We start from the raw sequence: 12653 nt of genomic DNA, 5'->3' as shown, positions 1-12653 counted from the left end.
ACCTGAAGAGATACACTCCAGGGAAGAATTTAACATAATTTCCAGTACTCCACAAACCCTACTAAATATTATTCAGTGATAGGAGAGGGGAAGGTTTAAAAAAAAAAATTTTAAAAAAAATCATTTAGGAAATCACAAACCTGAAAGTCAACCTCTGAAGCTGGAAAGATTCCCAAAACACTGATTACAAACCAAACAGTAGAACAACTACATATACACAGCCTGACCAGAAACAACACAGATTGGGAAGAGGAGATCACACAGCCAGATCACCATCTTAAAATACAGCTAACAAAAGAAAATATCTCCTTGAGTTTGAGAAGGATCTTAATATAATGTAAAATGAAATAAACAAGACTAAAGCTGGTCATTCATGCAAAAGTCAGTCTGCTTATCTAAGTTTAGAACTGAATCAAAACCAACACAAAATACACTCAAACATGAGCAAGAAGAAAGTTATCAGTAGAAGATAAGTGGCATTTGGCTTTTTTTTTTTTTTTTTCTTTTTTCTTTTTTTTTTTTTTTTTTTTTACCCTGCATCTTTAATATACACCTGGAGAAACTCAATGCATGGATACATGCTTTCTGTGTCAGGAAATTGATGCAACAGCAATCAAATGTAAATGGGCACTGAAACAACTACTACTTTCAATATTCCTTTACCACAGCTGAAAAACAAAGCTGAACTGTACCTGAACACCTACACAAAACTGAGCATGCCTTTAAGGAAAAACAAGGCTTTCAATTTCAACAAATAAAGGCTGCATTACTCAGTCAGTCATACATCATTTTCTTCTTGGACATGAGACTGTGTTCAGCAGAAAAACCCCAATGCTGAACTGTGACTTGCCTCTGCTCCTTTCTGGCAGAGAAAGCCCAGACTGAGATCAAGATAATGTGATCAGCCTCATCCACATTTCATCTACTGCTAGATCTCAATCTTCCATAGAAGCAATGAGTGAATCAAACCAGCCATCTGGGCAGGCAGTATAAATGAAATTTTCCTTTTAATGTCACCAATGAAAATAATTAACCTAGGCACTTCTAAAGTCTTGCTTAAGAGTAATTGGGTATTTTAAATTCATTTTTTCTCTTCTATAAACAATACTTTTCCACACCAGATTGCTCCCTCTACTTAGAAAAAATATCTTTATTATGACAATAAACTATCTAAATAGTGGCAGTGACTCCTATGCTGCAGGTTTCCTCTGCCAGTCTTCAGCAAAACTGAAAATAATTTTGTTGATAAAGAAAAAAGAAATAGAAAACATAAGTGTGTTGAAGAATATACTTTAATTTTGGCATATATTTCGTAGACAATGCTAAACTGGATGCATCCTTTTAAAATGTAATTCATCAGATCATTTCTAAAAGAACTTATTTCACTCCACTAACTTTAAAAAGTCTGGGTAACTACTTCAGATACAGGAAACAGCCCACCCAACATATTTTAAAATGCTGCCATCTTCTAGGCTTCAGCCTCTCGTAACTGCTTATTACTCACCAGACCAACTGAGAGGTGAAAACATAGGGAAACTGGTTTTCCTCTTTCAAATAATTTTTTCAGTACTAACAATAAAGATGATGTTCTTTTCTTTAGCATCCACAGCTGTTAAGAACTTGCTTAGCATTTGCAAATTCTGTTTCATTCAACCACTTCAGTTATTATTTCACATTCCATTACATTTTAAAACAGAATATCTAAATTATTTCCATATTTTTACTGTCAATTGATATAAATGGCCAAGTGTACCAGAGAAGATTAATTTCAGAATGTAAGTATTTACACAAGAATATTTCTGTAGTTCTGCATTTTACTGGCACTATGAAGAGAAACATTGGAACACCAGATTCCTATGCTCTCTGTTTTTATAACAGTACACAACATTAGTCTATTAAGTGTTCACATTACTGTGTATCTCTGTAGTAAGAGATTATAACACATCTTACTCAGACTTTGATTTTCTGAAATATTTTTGGAAGAATATTAAAGATTGATCACCTTAAAATATTAAAAAAGCTCAAATGTCATTAAGAATTTAGCTTTACCTAATTTATAGTATTTCAAATATGCTTCATGAAATGGAAAGAGCTGTATTAAGATAAAAAAAAAAATCAGTGTCTAAGCTGAAACAAATAAGGTCAGATAATTAATTTTAATTCAATTTCTGTAACAATTCAACTATTCCAGTGAAGTTTTCAATTCTGATGAAATTTCCAGCTGAAAATCTATCAATTTTTTTAACAACTTAGCCATAGCAGAAGTTCACATCTGCTGTTTCCTTATCCAGAAAACACACCAATAGATGCTAATTCAAAAGACAGTAGAAGACACACAATTCTTATTCAGACATGGAATTTGCCATTAAACTACATGTCTCCGATAAAGGTCTTGGATGAGTAATGGCCATATTTTCCCAGTACAGTTTCTGCAAAATGGGCTGAATGCATCATTTTTTGTTACAGTGTTCAGCAGCACACGTACAGCTTCCTTTTGATATGTGGCTTTTATCACACGTGCAGCGATCACACAGACATTTTCCTGGAGCTCCTCACAGAGAACCAGTAGCAAAACTTGTTGGAAATGTTTGATGATGACAGAGCTGAAAGAAAGTCAACCTAGTGAAGTGTTCAGCAAGTTCTAGTAACTCTACTTATGTTAAGGATGTCCTCACACAATCTAGCAAATAGTTTCTATAAAAGCGAGGAAAACATTATAAACCTATTTTAACAGTAAAGAATTAAAATTATGCATTTGTTCTCAAAACCGATTACATTTTACTTTGTATATTGATGGTGGGAAGTCCAGCAGTGGCAGGAGAGTATGGCCCCAGAAACCTCATAAAATCCCAAGATGCAACAAATAACTTAGGGAAAACAGATCACAGGCAAAGCTGTAGAGGAGAAGATGATGGTGGGATTGTGGATCAGTGGGAGTGAATAATTCTGTGTTAGCCTGGAGGGGAGGATGGCAGACACGGCTGCTGCTGGCAGACCCAGGCAATTGGAGTAAAGCAGAACTGGCTTGAGGAAAGGTACGAGTCATAAAAATGACAGATGGGGGAGAGGAAGGGAATGTACTAAGAAAAACCTTGAACACAAGGACAGAGATTTAAATGCAAACTTCCTGAAACAAAGGGAGGCCAGCTGAAGAAATGGAATCTGAAGGATGAGGAGGACTTAAAATTTATGCTGTAAGCAACAACATTAGTATCAGCAATGGAATTTGCAGGAACTAGGGGATGGGAAACCACAGCATACGTATTACAAGCTGCAGAGGAAGTAATCACCATCAGTATGGGAAGTGAGGGTCTGCAGAAGAATTTCAGCTGTCTAGACAGCAAGGAAAAAAAACAAAACCAAGAAACAAACAAAAAACCAAACAAAAACAAACAAAAAAACCCAAACAAACACAAACCAAACCAACCAAACAAACAAACAAAAAAAGAGAGAGAGAGAAAGCCTTGACCTGGAATTCGTGGAGGAAACAATAGTAAAGTCTAGGACACAAATTCTCTTTTGCACAATAGATAAAAACCACCGACAACCTGCTGGTTGCAAGCTTGGCTGAAAGAAAAAAATATATACCGATGGTGTCTGCAGGAGGAGACCAAACAGACAGTATGTGCTTTGCAGACTTTTAAGAGTCAGAATAAGCCAAGAGGGAGGAGATAAGAGGTGAGAAACAGATCTGATCCCAGTCAACTGTGTAAAAAATGACAGTATAAATTAAAAAGTGAATCACCTCAAAAATGAAAAGGATTTAAAACTTAGAAAGCCTAAAGCCCCAAAAGACACTGTCAGCTCTGTAGAGCTCCAGAAAGACTGTGAGAAATAAACAGAACCCACTCAAGAAACTGCTGAAAGATTTTGTATGTGATAAGAAGGAGGAAAAGCAAGAAAGGCAGGCCAAAGAAGGCTCAGGAAACTCTTCATTGACAGTACCACAATCTAATGTTCAAGAATGATGACAGAAACAGGTGATGGATTTTAGCCAGGAAAATGCCACTGAAATGTCACCGGAACAACACCAATGAAGAAGAAAAATCCAAGCTAGCAGAGAGGAGAAGATATGATGGGATTATTAGAGTACTGAAGGCAAAGCCTTTCAGACAGAAATGTCCAGAAAGTGAAGGAAAGGCATTAACTGGATTAACATCTTCTACTTTACTTTTTTAATTAAAAATTACCCTTATTCAATGTATTAGTAAAACATAAGAAATGCTGCTCAGCTCCCACCCATTTCTGCAGGGCTTGTCTGAGTTCAACTCATTCCAAGATGAAAGGTAGTATTAAAATTGTACCAGACACTTAAACATCTTCATTAAAAGAGATAACTAAAATTCTGTATAGCCAACCTTCAAACATCCTGAGCAAGTCTAAACAAAATTCAGCATGAAACATGTTTTTGCACACATTCTCTTTGAACATAACAAAAATTAAAACTGGGAAGAACAGATCAAGGCTAGGGTGCTGAAATATTTTTACATGAAAGACAGAGTTTCATTAGATAATATAGGTCAGCCTGACACCCATCCCCTCCCCTAATATATAGATGTATTTTAACACGGAGTGCCATTTTACGTCAGAGTTACACGCGATATTGACACAGCATTGACATCTCTGAGAACTGATTAGATGGTAGGACTGCAACAAGAAAAACTTAGCGCAACTGCAAAAACAATGCCTTCCAAAAATCAAAACCCAGCGTTTTCCCCTTTCCAAAAATACAACTACAGTTTGAAACATAATGACTATATTCCAAATTGAACACAAGTCTGGCATGCACCACTGTACATTTCTAGCATATTTTCAGAGAGACACACAAAAAGCACATTAATTTCATTTCTCATGTGTGTACTATTTACGCATGTCAAGTTACCTTCATGCATCAATTATAACTTAAGTGAATAAAGCACCTTCACTACATAAATTGAAAACACTTATGCTTCAAAGAATAAATTAAAATTAACTTCTAAGATACAGTCTAAAACTGTCTGGTCTAAAAAAACCTCACAATAATCCACACATTTATTTACACAAGTACTGTTTCAAAATTTACTTGTCTTTCTTATCTCAGGAAACACCTTACTATTTTAAATAAGTGTTAACAATTCAAAGTAGTTGAATGTATGCAGAAACTTTTGCTAAAAAGTGGCCAGAGGCTGACAGTACCCTGCCTTTCAATCTTCATGTTCCAAAATTTGTTTTTGTTCTCCCCTGGAACAAAATCAAACCATTCTGTATAACATAAAACCAGAACTGTCAAACCTTTTTTTTTTTTTTTTTTTTTTTAGATCAAACTAGGCTTTTCTGTTTAAAAACCACAAACATCTACAAATTCAAATGTCTGCTTAAGCCCAGATCAGGCTTCCATATCTAAATAGGATGATTAAAATTGCTCTAGAGTAACAAAGAGGTTTTTTGCGTTGGGTGGGGTTTTTTTGGTTTTTTTTTTTTAAACTTATAGTAGACTAATTCTTCGTTGTCTGCTACTGCAATGTCCTAATTATTAGGTTGTACAGTGAGAACTCCTTCAGTCTTTCTCAGCTTTGAAGAAACAACATAAAGCACCAACATTTCATTATATTGGGATACTTTCAACATGGTTTGCTTTAATGACATAGTTGTGACTACCAATTTCTTGCCTTTGAAGTAAAAAGTTTCAGCCTTATTTATAGCACAAATGGTAGAAGCTTAAGGATTTTCTTTCCACTTGCTTATTATGAAAATAAAGACAAAAGATGGTTGTTGGGAAAACAACATATCATAAATCAAAGTCAAAACACAATGACTCTGGTTCATCTTCTCTTTTACCAAATGATGTATCAGAAAAAGAAATAAAATCTAACAGTCGGCCTCTGCATGAGATCTAAAGCTGGGCTTCTTCATTTACTAAAAAGCACTCACACTAATTATCTGGATTTTGGCTCCAACAATAAAAAACTAGGGAAGTCCTGGATTCTTCTCATCTTGATGAGGTAATCCTTCATTCACAGCGGGCGGTATCGTAACAACTTACACAGATACTGAGGCATCCTCGTGCACAGCTAAGGTACCACAAGAACTGCCCCCCTAACTCCTCCAAGCTCTCATGGTGCTACTGTCCTCCAAAGTCGGGGGGCTGGCTGATGCAGGTCAGGATGCAGCAGCAGAGTGCAGATCATTACCAAATCCCTCTACACATTGAAACATCAAAAATTTCAAATACTAAAAGCAAGGAACATGAACCAGATCAGCTACAACAAGCTGAACAAGTGCATTTGGCTCCCTTGACACCTGTCCCAGCCATGCTTTAGACACATTGTACCTATGGCTGACCTAAAAGCCGCCCTGATCATGAGAATTACAGTGTCAATCAAGTGGTCAGAGCTTTCTATATATTCTGTTCTCCCTTAAAGTGTACATAAACTCTAAAATTACTACTGCTAAATATTTTGGGCAGGGTGTTGCATTTCTTATAAAAGATTTTGATTTTAACAGACAAAATAACTAACAGCTTATAATCTTCACTCCAGACTCTGTGCCAAGCTACCCTACAGTTGTGCTAACCTTACCAAATCCTTTATCTTCAAGAATATTTCACTTAATAACTTAATATAATTTATTTTTCTCCTGCTGCCCCCAAACACTAAAATCAGCATCCCAGCTCCACTGGGAGTTGAAAAGGAATTTTCTTAAAGTTCATGAAAATGCAAAACTTTTGCACAAGAAATCACTGTCATCACCACTATAACCTGAGACTTCACTAACGGGACAGAGGCCCAGGACAGTAAAAGACAATTGTACTGGACAAAATAAAATAAACAGCCCCTGTTGCTAAGGTAGAGGGCTCGAAGAATTGTCTGGACAGAAGCCTCAAGAATCCTCTCCTGACTGGGAGGCTATGGTCAGGAGCCTCAATGAGGGCTTGGACCATTAGTGGTAGAGGAGTGGGAAAGAGTCAGTGGGATTTACTGGAAGCTTCTGGTGACCTTTGGTGTTTGAGGAGGATTTGAGGAGGTGAGCAAGTCTACAAGGGCTATGATAGTAGAAGCCAATAGCTTAGCAAAACCGGTGGAAGCTTACAAGCACCTGAAGACAGGAACTATAGGAGGCAGAGGTTAGATGTTCTGCCATCCACTGAAGGGGGTCTCGTGTCCATTCCTTTTGCAGGAGGAGATCCTAGTCATCCATATGACTCCCCACAGCTGCTGTCAAAGAAGCAGCAAGGGCTAAGGCTCTACTGTTTACTCTGCAGGGGCAAGGGCAAGGCAAGGCTAAACTGGTGATTGTGGCTACTGGAAGATGGAGAGAATAACTACTGTGACTGGGAGAGGCTGCTCTTCAGCAGTTGCCACATGTGTTGACAGCCCACAGCACCTGTCAACCAGAAACTCAAGATGAGGATAATTTCTCCAGACACACTCCAGCTCTTTCAGCAAGGTAAGCATGGGGTAGAGAGCTGGTAAGGCTTTAGTACCTTCTTTTGAAAAGAAACCTCACTCTTTTGCAACCCTGGGCAATTGCTTACTTCAGAACCTCTCATTCAACATCTAAAATAACTCTGTGGCAACAGATCAGCAACGAAGCTGTACTGGACAGCATAACAGGCTTCTGAGCTGGAAGGATGCTTAACTGCTACCAAGTTTTTGAAAGCAAGTCAACAAACTTTTTTTTTAGTTGTTTTCCCTGATACTTAACTGATATCCGTCCTTTCAGATTATATTTGTAGAGAAAGCCACTATTGGTACTTAACAACAAAAGCCTTCAAACAAGATTGCAGCTATTTAAAAGATCGTGAACTACCATTACTGAAACTCTAGAAAAAAAAGTAATCCTGCCGAAACACCAGTGTTCTACACAAACGCGCAAATAAAGTTCTTAAACATCCTTGTTTAATGTATTGTGTTTAACAGATGGGTTGCAGTGCCTCTGCCTAGGGTTAGGAGAGAAAGTACCCTGCGGTAAGAAGCCACTGGAATGAAGGACAGCAAGATCCAGCAACGCCGGAGGCCGGCTGCTGGAAGGAAACAGGGGTGGATAGGCCAGACAGCACCCCGAAAAAACAGGTGACAGTCGCACGATCCGCTCAAACATTCCCAGCTCCGACCAGGGCCAGCCTGGCGGCACATCAGGGTGGGAAAAGTGATTACTCATGCCGCCGGAGAGCAGGGCAGCGGGAGCGGGGCCGAGCCTCACGACCCCTCCGAACCGGGCTCCGTGCTCCTACCTGGGGGGCCGCGAAGGCGGCGGCGGGCGGCGGCCCGCGGGGACGCGTCTCCTCCTCCTCGGGCGAATCGTCCAGCAGAACTTTGCTGCTCTTGTTGAGCTTCCACATGGCGGGCGCGGGGACGGCCCCGCTGCGTCCCGGCAGCGAGCGGGCCGAGGCGGGAGCGGGCGCTGCTCCGCAGCCCCGGCCGGGGCGGCTGCGCTCGGCAGGGCTGTCACCCCGCCGGGGGCTCCCGGCCGCCAGGGAGGGAGGGAGGGAGGGAGGAGCTGCCTGGCCGCGCCGGGAGCCCGCCCCTCGCCACCGCCTCGCCCACCGGCCTGCGGACGGAGCCGGGGGTGCGGAGGGGCGGCCCGTGGCGGCGGGCCGGGCCGGGCCGGGCCGGGCCGGGAGCCGCCGCCCTCCGCCGCTCCTCACCTGCCGCCGCTCCCCGCCGGAGCCGCCGCCGCCCGCAGCCGCCGCGCCGCCGCCGCTGCCATGTTTGTGGGGCGGGGGCACGAGCAGGGCTGGCTGCCCGGCATCACCGCGGCAACAGCGCCGGGCCCGCCGGCAGCACCCCCGCGCCCGCCCCGCAGCCTCCCGCGGGCACGGGAGGGGATCCCGAGGATAAGGACTCGCCGAGAGCCGGCCGATGCTGTGGAGGGTGCGGATGGCGCTGCCCTGCCAGCGGTGGCAGCGGGATGTCTGTGAGGATAACGCGGGGCACTCGGAGGTGAAGCTGGACCCGTCTGGGTAGCGGGAGTAGGGGCACCCGCAGAGCGCCATAGATGGCCCGACAACTCTGCAAATGGTCCTGGTGTACCCTGCCCGTGTGCCCGCCAGTTTGTCCACCCGTGTGCCTACCAGCGTACCTACCTGTGTATCCACCTGTGCACGCACCCGTGTGCCTGCCAGCGCACCCACCCATGCACCCTGGTACCCCCGCGGGTCCCCGGGGGTGCCTCTGAGGAAGGGCAGGCTGCACAGCCAGCCCCCCAGCCTGGACCACAGGCCCGCTCCCCTTGACCCATGGAGTCCTGCAGCCAGGGTGGAAAAGCCTGGTGGAGCCCAGTGCGTGCCAAGAGCTCCCAGTTTGATGGCTGAATGATCCAGATTTAATGCCCTGTGTACCAGCTGGTATTTTCATTGATTCTTAGTTTTCAGACAGATTTGCTAGGATACTTTTCCATTAAAATCCCCACCTAAGCAGTCCTTTTCCCATCATTTTGGTCTGTGTATTAGGGTCAGATGTCCAAAGAACCAGTAAACTACTCTAAAACTACCATTTTTGGTTGTTCTCTTGCTTAATGCTGCTATGATTTCACTAGTGAAAGGCCGTAACACTCAAGGATCCCTCATGACGGACTTGCAAGTCTTGCTCTATTGCCTGATTCCCTTCGGGGCCGAGCAGCAGCAATCAGTGCTTTGCCGAGGGTGTTTTTGGCTGCAATGTGCACCTACCTGCTTAACCGGAAAAGGCTTCACCCCGGGGCAGGAGCAGCAGCTCCCGCAGCCCAGCTGCTCCGTGTGCTACCTGCTGCCTTTAGCTCCCATCAGCGGCAGGACACCCACAGATTCGAGATTTGCAAATCAATGAGAAAAGGGCTTTTTCTGTCGTAAAATGTCCTATGTACTAAGCTAACCATCATGGTTTTAACTCTAAATTCTCTTTTGTACTGATTCAGGATTTCTGTAAGGGCTTAGGAATGCTGTGTAGCTAACTATAATTTGTAGCTAACTCCACAAAAGATACATTCGCTTCATTTGGACCTGTAACCACAGAATTTACATCAGTGCAGTTTTAACCCTCTGTCATGAAAATGAACTTCACAAAATTGTATCAATGAACATAAAGCAAGTGCACAAGTGTTTGAAGGACTCTAAAAGCCTTTAGTTTTGCAATAAGATTTCAAAGTCTTCTTTATCTCGTTTTCAATCCCTTCTTTTGCGAGACTAAAAGCTACTAAAAAGTGAAGCACAGAATTTCCTTTCACATCTTGCTTGCATTAATATTAACTGAATCTCAAGAGGGTAGGACACAAAACACATTCTCGGTTATTAAAGACAGATCAGGTTTAGCATGGATTTCCTCTAGAAGGCCAAGTCAATTTATAACTAGTTCTTTAACCTCTCACTCCTTCAAATTTATAAACAAAAATATTTCTAAGTTATATTGGCACATGTTTGTGTAACTCTAAGTAGAAAACAACAATTTGATTTTTTTGATTTTGATTTTTGATTTTGATTTTTGATTTGATTTTGAATTCTGTGTTTAGACCTTGAAAAGATCAAATAAGTTATTTGTTATCATGTTACTGGTGACCCTACTATTTTAATCCAAAGCCTTCCTTATGCTATTTTTCTAATGGCTACCTGAAACACCAACTCTACCATTAGGCTCAAATCCTGCAAATATTTATGATTCTTCTCCATTTTGGTCTCACTAAGAAAGTCACACTGCATTCCCAATACACAAAATTAACTACATGCCTTTGTTTTTTTTTTAAATTCTATTAATTTTGAATCCCCCCCCCCCCCCCCCCCCCCTTAGGTTTTCTCCTAAGATCTTGAACTTCAGCATGAAAACTTGGCTTACTTTGGTCACTGAAAATCTATCCAGTTGACTTTAGAGAGGTGAGATTTTCAGTTCACATTTTCTATTTATCTTCAAGACCCCAGGGCTTGGCTGAGCACTATCTCAAGTTCTTCTGAGAAGAATATTATTTTCTGCTGATCCATTCTACAGCTTTGGGCTTATAAATTTATTATTTCCTTTTAAAATTAATTATAAACGACTAATCAAATTTGTTTTTCCAGAGTAAGAAGCTGACATCTGCCAACTGGATCTGCCCAGGGTGAAAAAGAATACAAAACACTTAAATACAAAGTTTCTTCCTCTAAGAAACAATATTGTCATGTGTCCCTAAGTTGTATTAAGGGAAAGGCTGTGAAATCCTGTTTGAGAAACTTCTTGTGTGGTATTTAAAATGCCATGAACATCTTTATAAATATCATTATGAGAAAAAATTGATGATTCCTCTTCTGAATTCTGATCCTGTCTCCCTTAAGGGAGCACAGAGCTGGGGAAAAATATAAGAGAAGTAACAGAAAATGCAGCCTTTGTCTCTGACTCCCAAGGAGTACTGAGCTGTTTTGAAAGAAAAGCCAGACAACACGGTTTTAGCAGCCACTTCATGACCTGGCAAAACATTATGCTGCTGAAAAATATGTTTCTCCTTTTCTCTTTTACTCCAGGCTCTGATCCAGGACAGAAAAGGATGGAGTTCTTTTGCTGGCCTAAACCAGGCTCTAAGGAGACAGAGAGCAAAAATGAGAAAAGTGAAGAGCAGTAAGGAGGTGATCCCCTGTACCACACCAAGTAACTCCATGACACTTAGTGGCTTTAGCATACTTCAGTGACTCCAGGCTGCAGGACCTTTGGATATTACCAGACTTCAAGTACATGCACAATGGTTTCAGGTACTGGAACCATCCCAACAGCTCTCAGCACTTCCCTTTCAAATCCCTATTACTATCCATGGCATCTCTCACTCATCTATGCCACAAGCAGTATCTTATCGGAGTGGTCTCTCACCCTTCTTGACAGACTAACCTTGCTATGGCTGCAGTGCTGCTGTTCCAAGCAAGATGCAAAAAAAACCCCATGATGTGCTAGAGATGACATATCCACCTCTGCTGCCACCACTGCCAACCTTCTCAGCTGCACTTGGTACTCAGACCTCAGCCAGGCAGTTGGAGACCACAGTAGCAAGATGAGATTCACCACTTCCCAGCAGTGTAGGCACACACCACAAGATTAGGGAGACATCCCTCTCCCACTGCAGGGGCTCATTGTTAACCACTTCATGGTGAAAACTGTCTTTATAGCACTGTGCCAGAATACCGCATAGGCACTGCAGTATCTGTATATCCTTTCCTGGATTCCTACCCCCTTGTGTTTTTCATTTTCTGGACACTGATAGTGCCAGAGTCCCAGTCTGGAATTTATCTCATGAAAGTTTAAATGCCTAGATGTCATATCTCAGTTATTCTCCCTTTCTAACTTGCGGAGAACAACACTGTGTTGTTTCCCCTTTTTCATCTTAGCTTTCTGGGGTATTCAGTGTACACGTTTACCTACAGCTGTATCAACGTTCACAAAAATAAGCAATGCCAAGGCTGTGTCTTTTGAACTGCAGAAAGGGAGGAAAGTTTAGCAATTAGTAATACCAGAGTTCAGGGCAAAACCTTCTTCTTCATGTTTTCCCCCATGCTTCCTAGCAGTTCCCTAGCCAACTTCAAGCTAAAACATATGTATGAGAAAATACAGATTGCGTGATACAATACACAGTTTTTAGGAATATGATTTCTGGATGACTACAGTACATGAGTTCTGCAAGTCATCACAAAGTCCAAGCTCATTCAAATGCAATACTTACATTTCACTTATATATACATAGGTGTG

General features: G+C 41.8%; 1 protein-coding gene across 1 annotated transcript in view; it reads right to left on the bottom strand.

The window, feature by feature from the left end:
- The window catches only part of TDRP (testis development related protein), a 31491-nt gene extending 23130 nt beyond the window's left edge, over positions 1-8361 (bottom strand). The window contains exon 1 of the mRNA XM_040060590.2: positions 8213-8361. Coding sequence (XP_039916524.1) covers positions 8213-8320 — 108 coding nt within the window. The 5' untranslated portion in view covers positions 8321-8361. The remainder of the gene's footprint in view (positions 1-8212) is intronic.
- Between the last annotated feature and the right edge of the window lie 4292 nt (positions 8362-12653).

The sequence above is a fragment of the Hirundo rustica genome, chromosome 3, assembly GCF_015227805.2.
Source record: "Hirundo rustica isolate bHirRus1 chromosome 3, bHirRus1.pri.v3, whole genome shotgun sequence".
NCBI classification, from domain to species: domain Eukaryota; kingdom Metazoa; phylum Chordata; class Aves; order Passeriformes; family Hirundinidae; genus Hirundo; species Hirundo rustica.
Note: the sequence above shows the minus strand (reverse complement) of the source record. Positions and strands in the feature narration are given on the sequence as shown.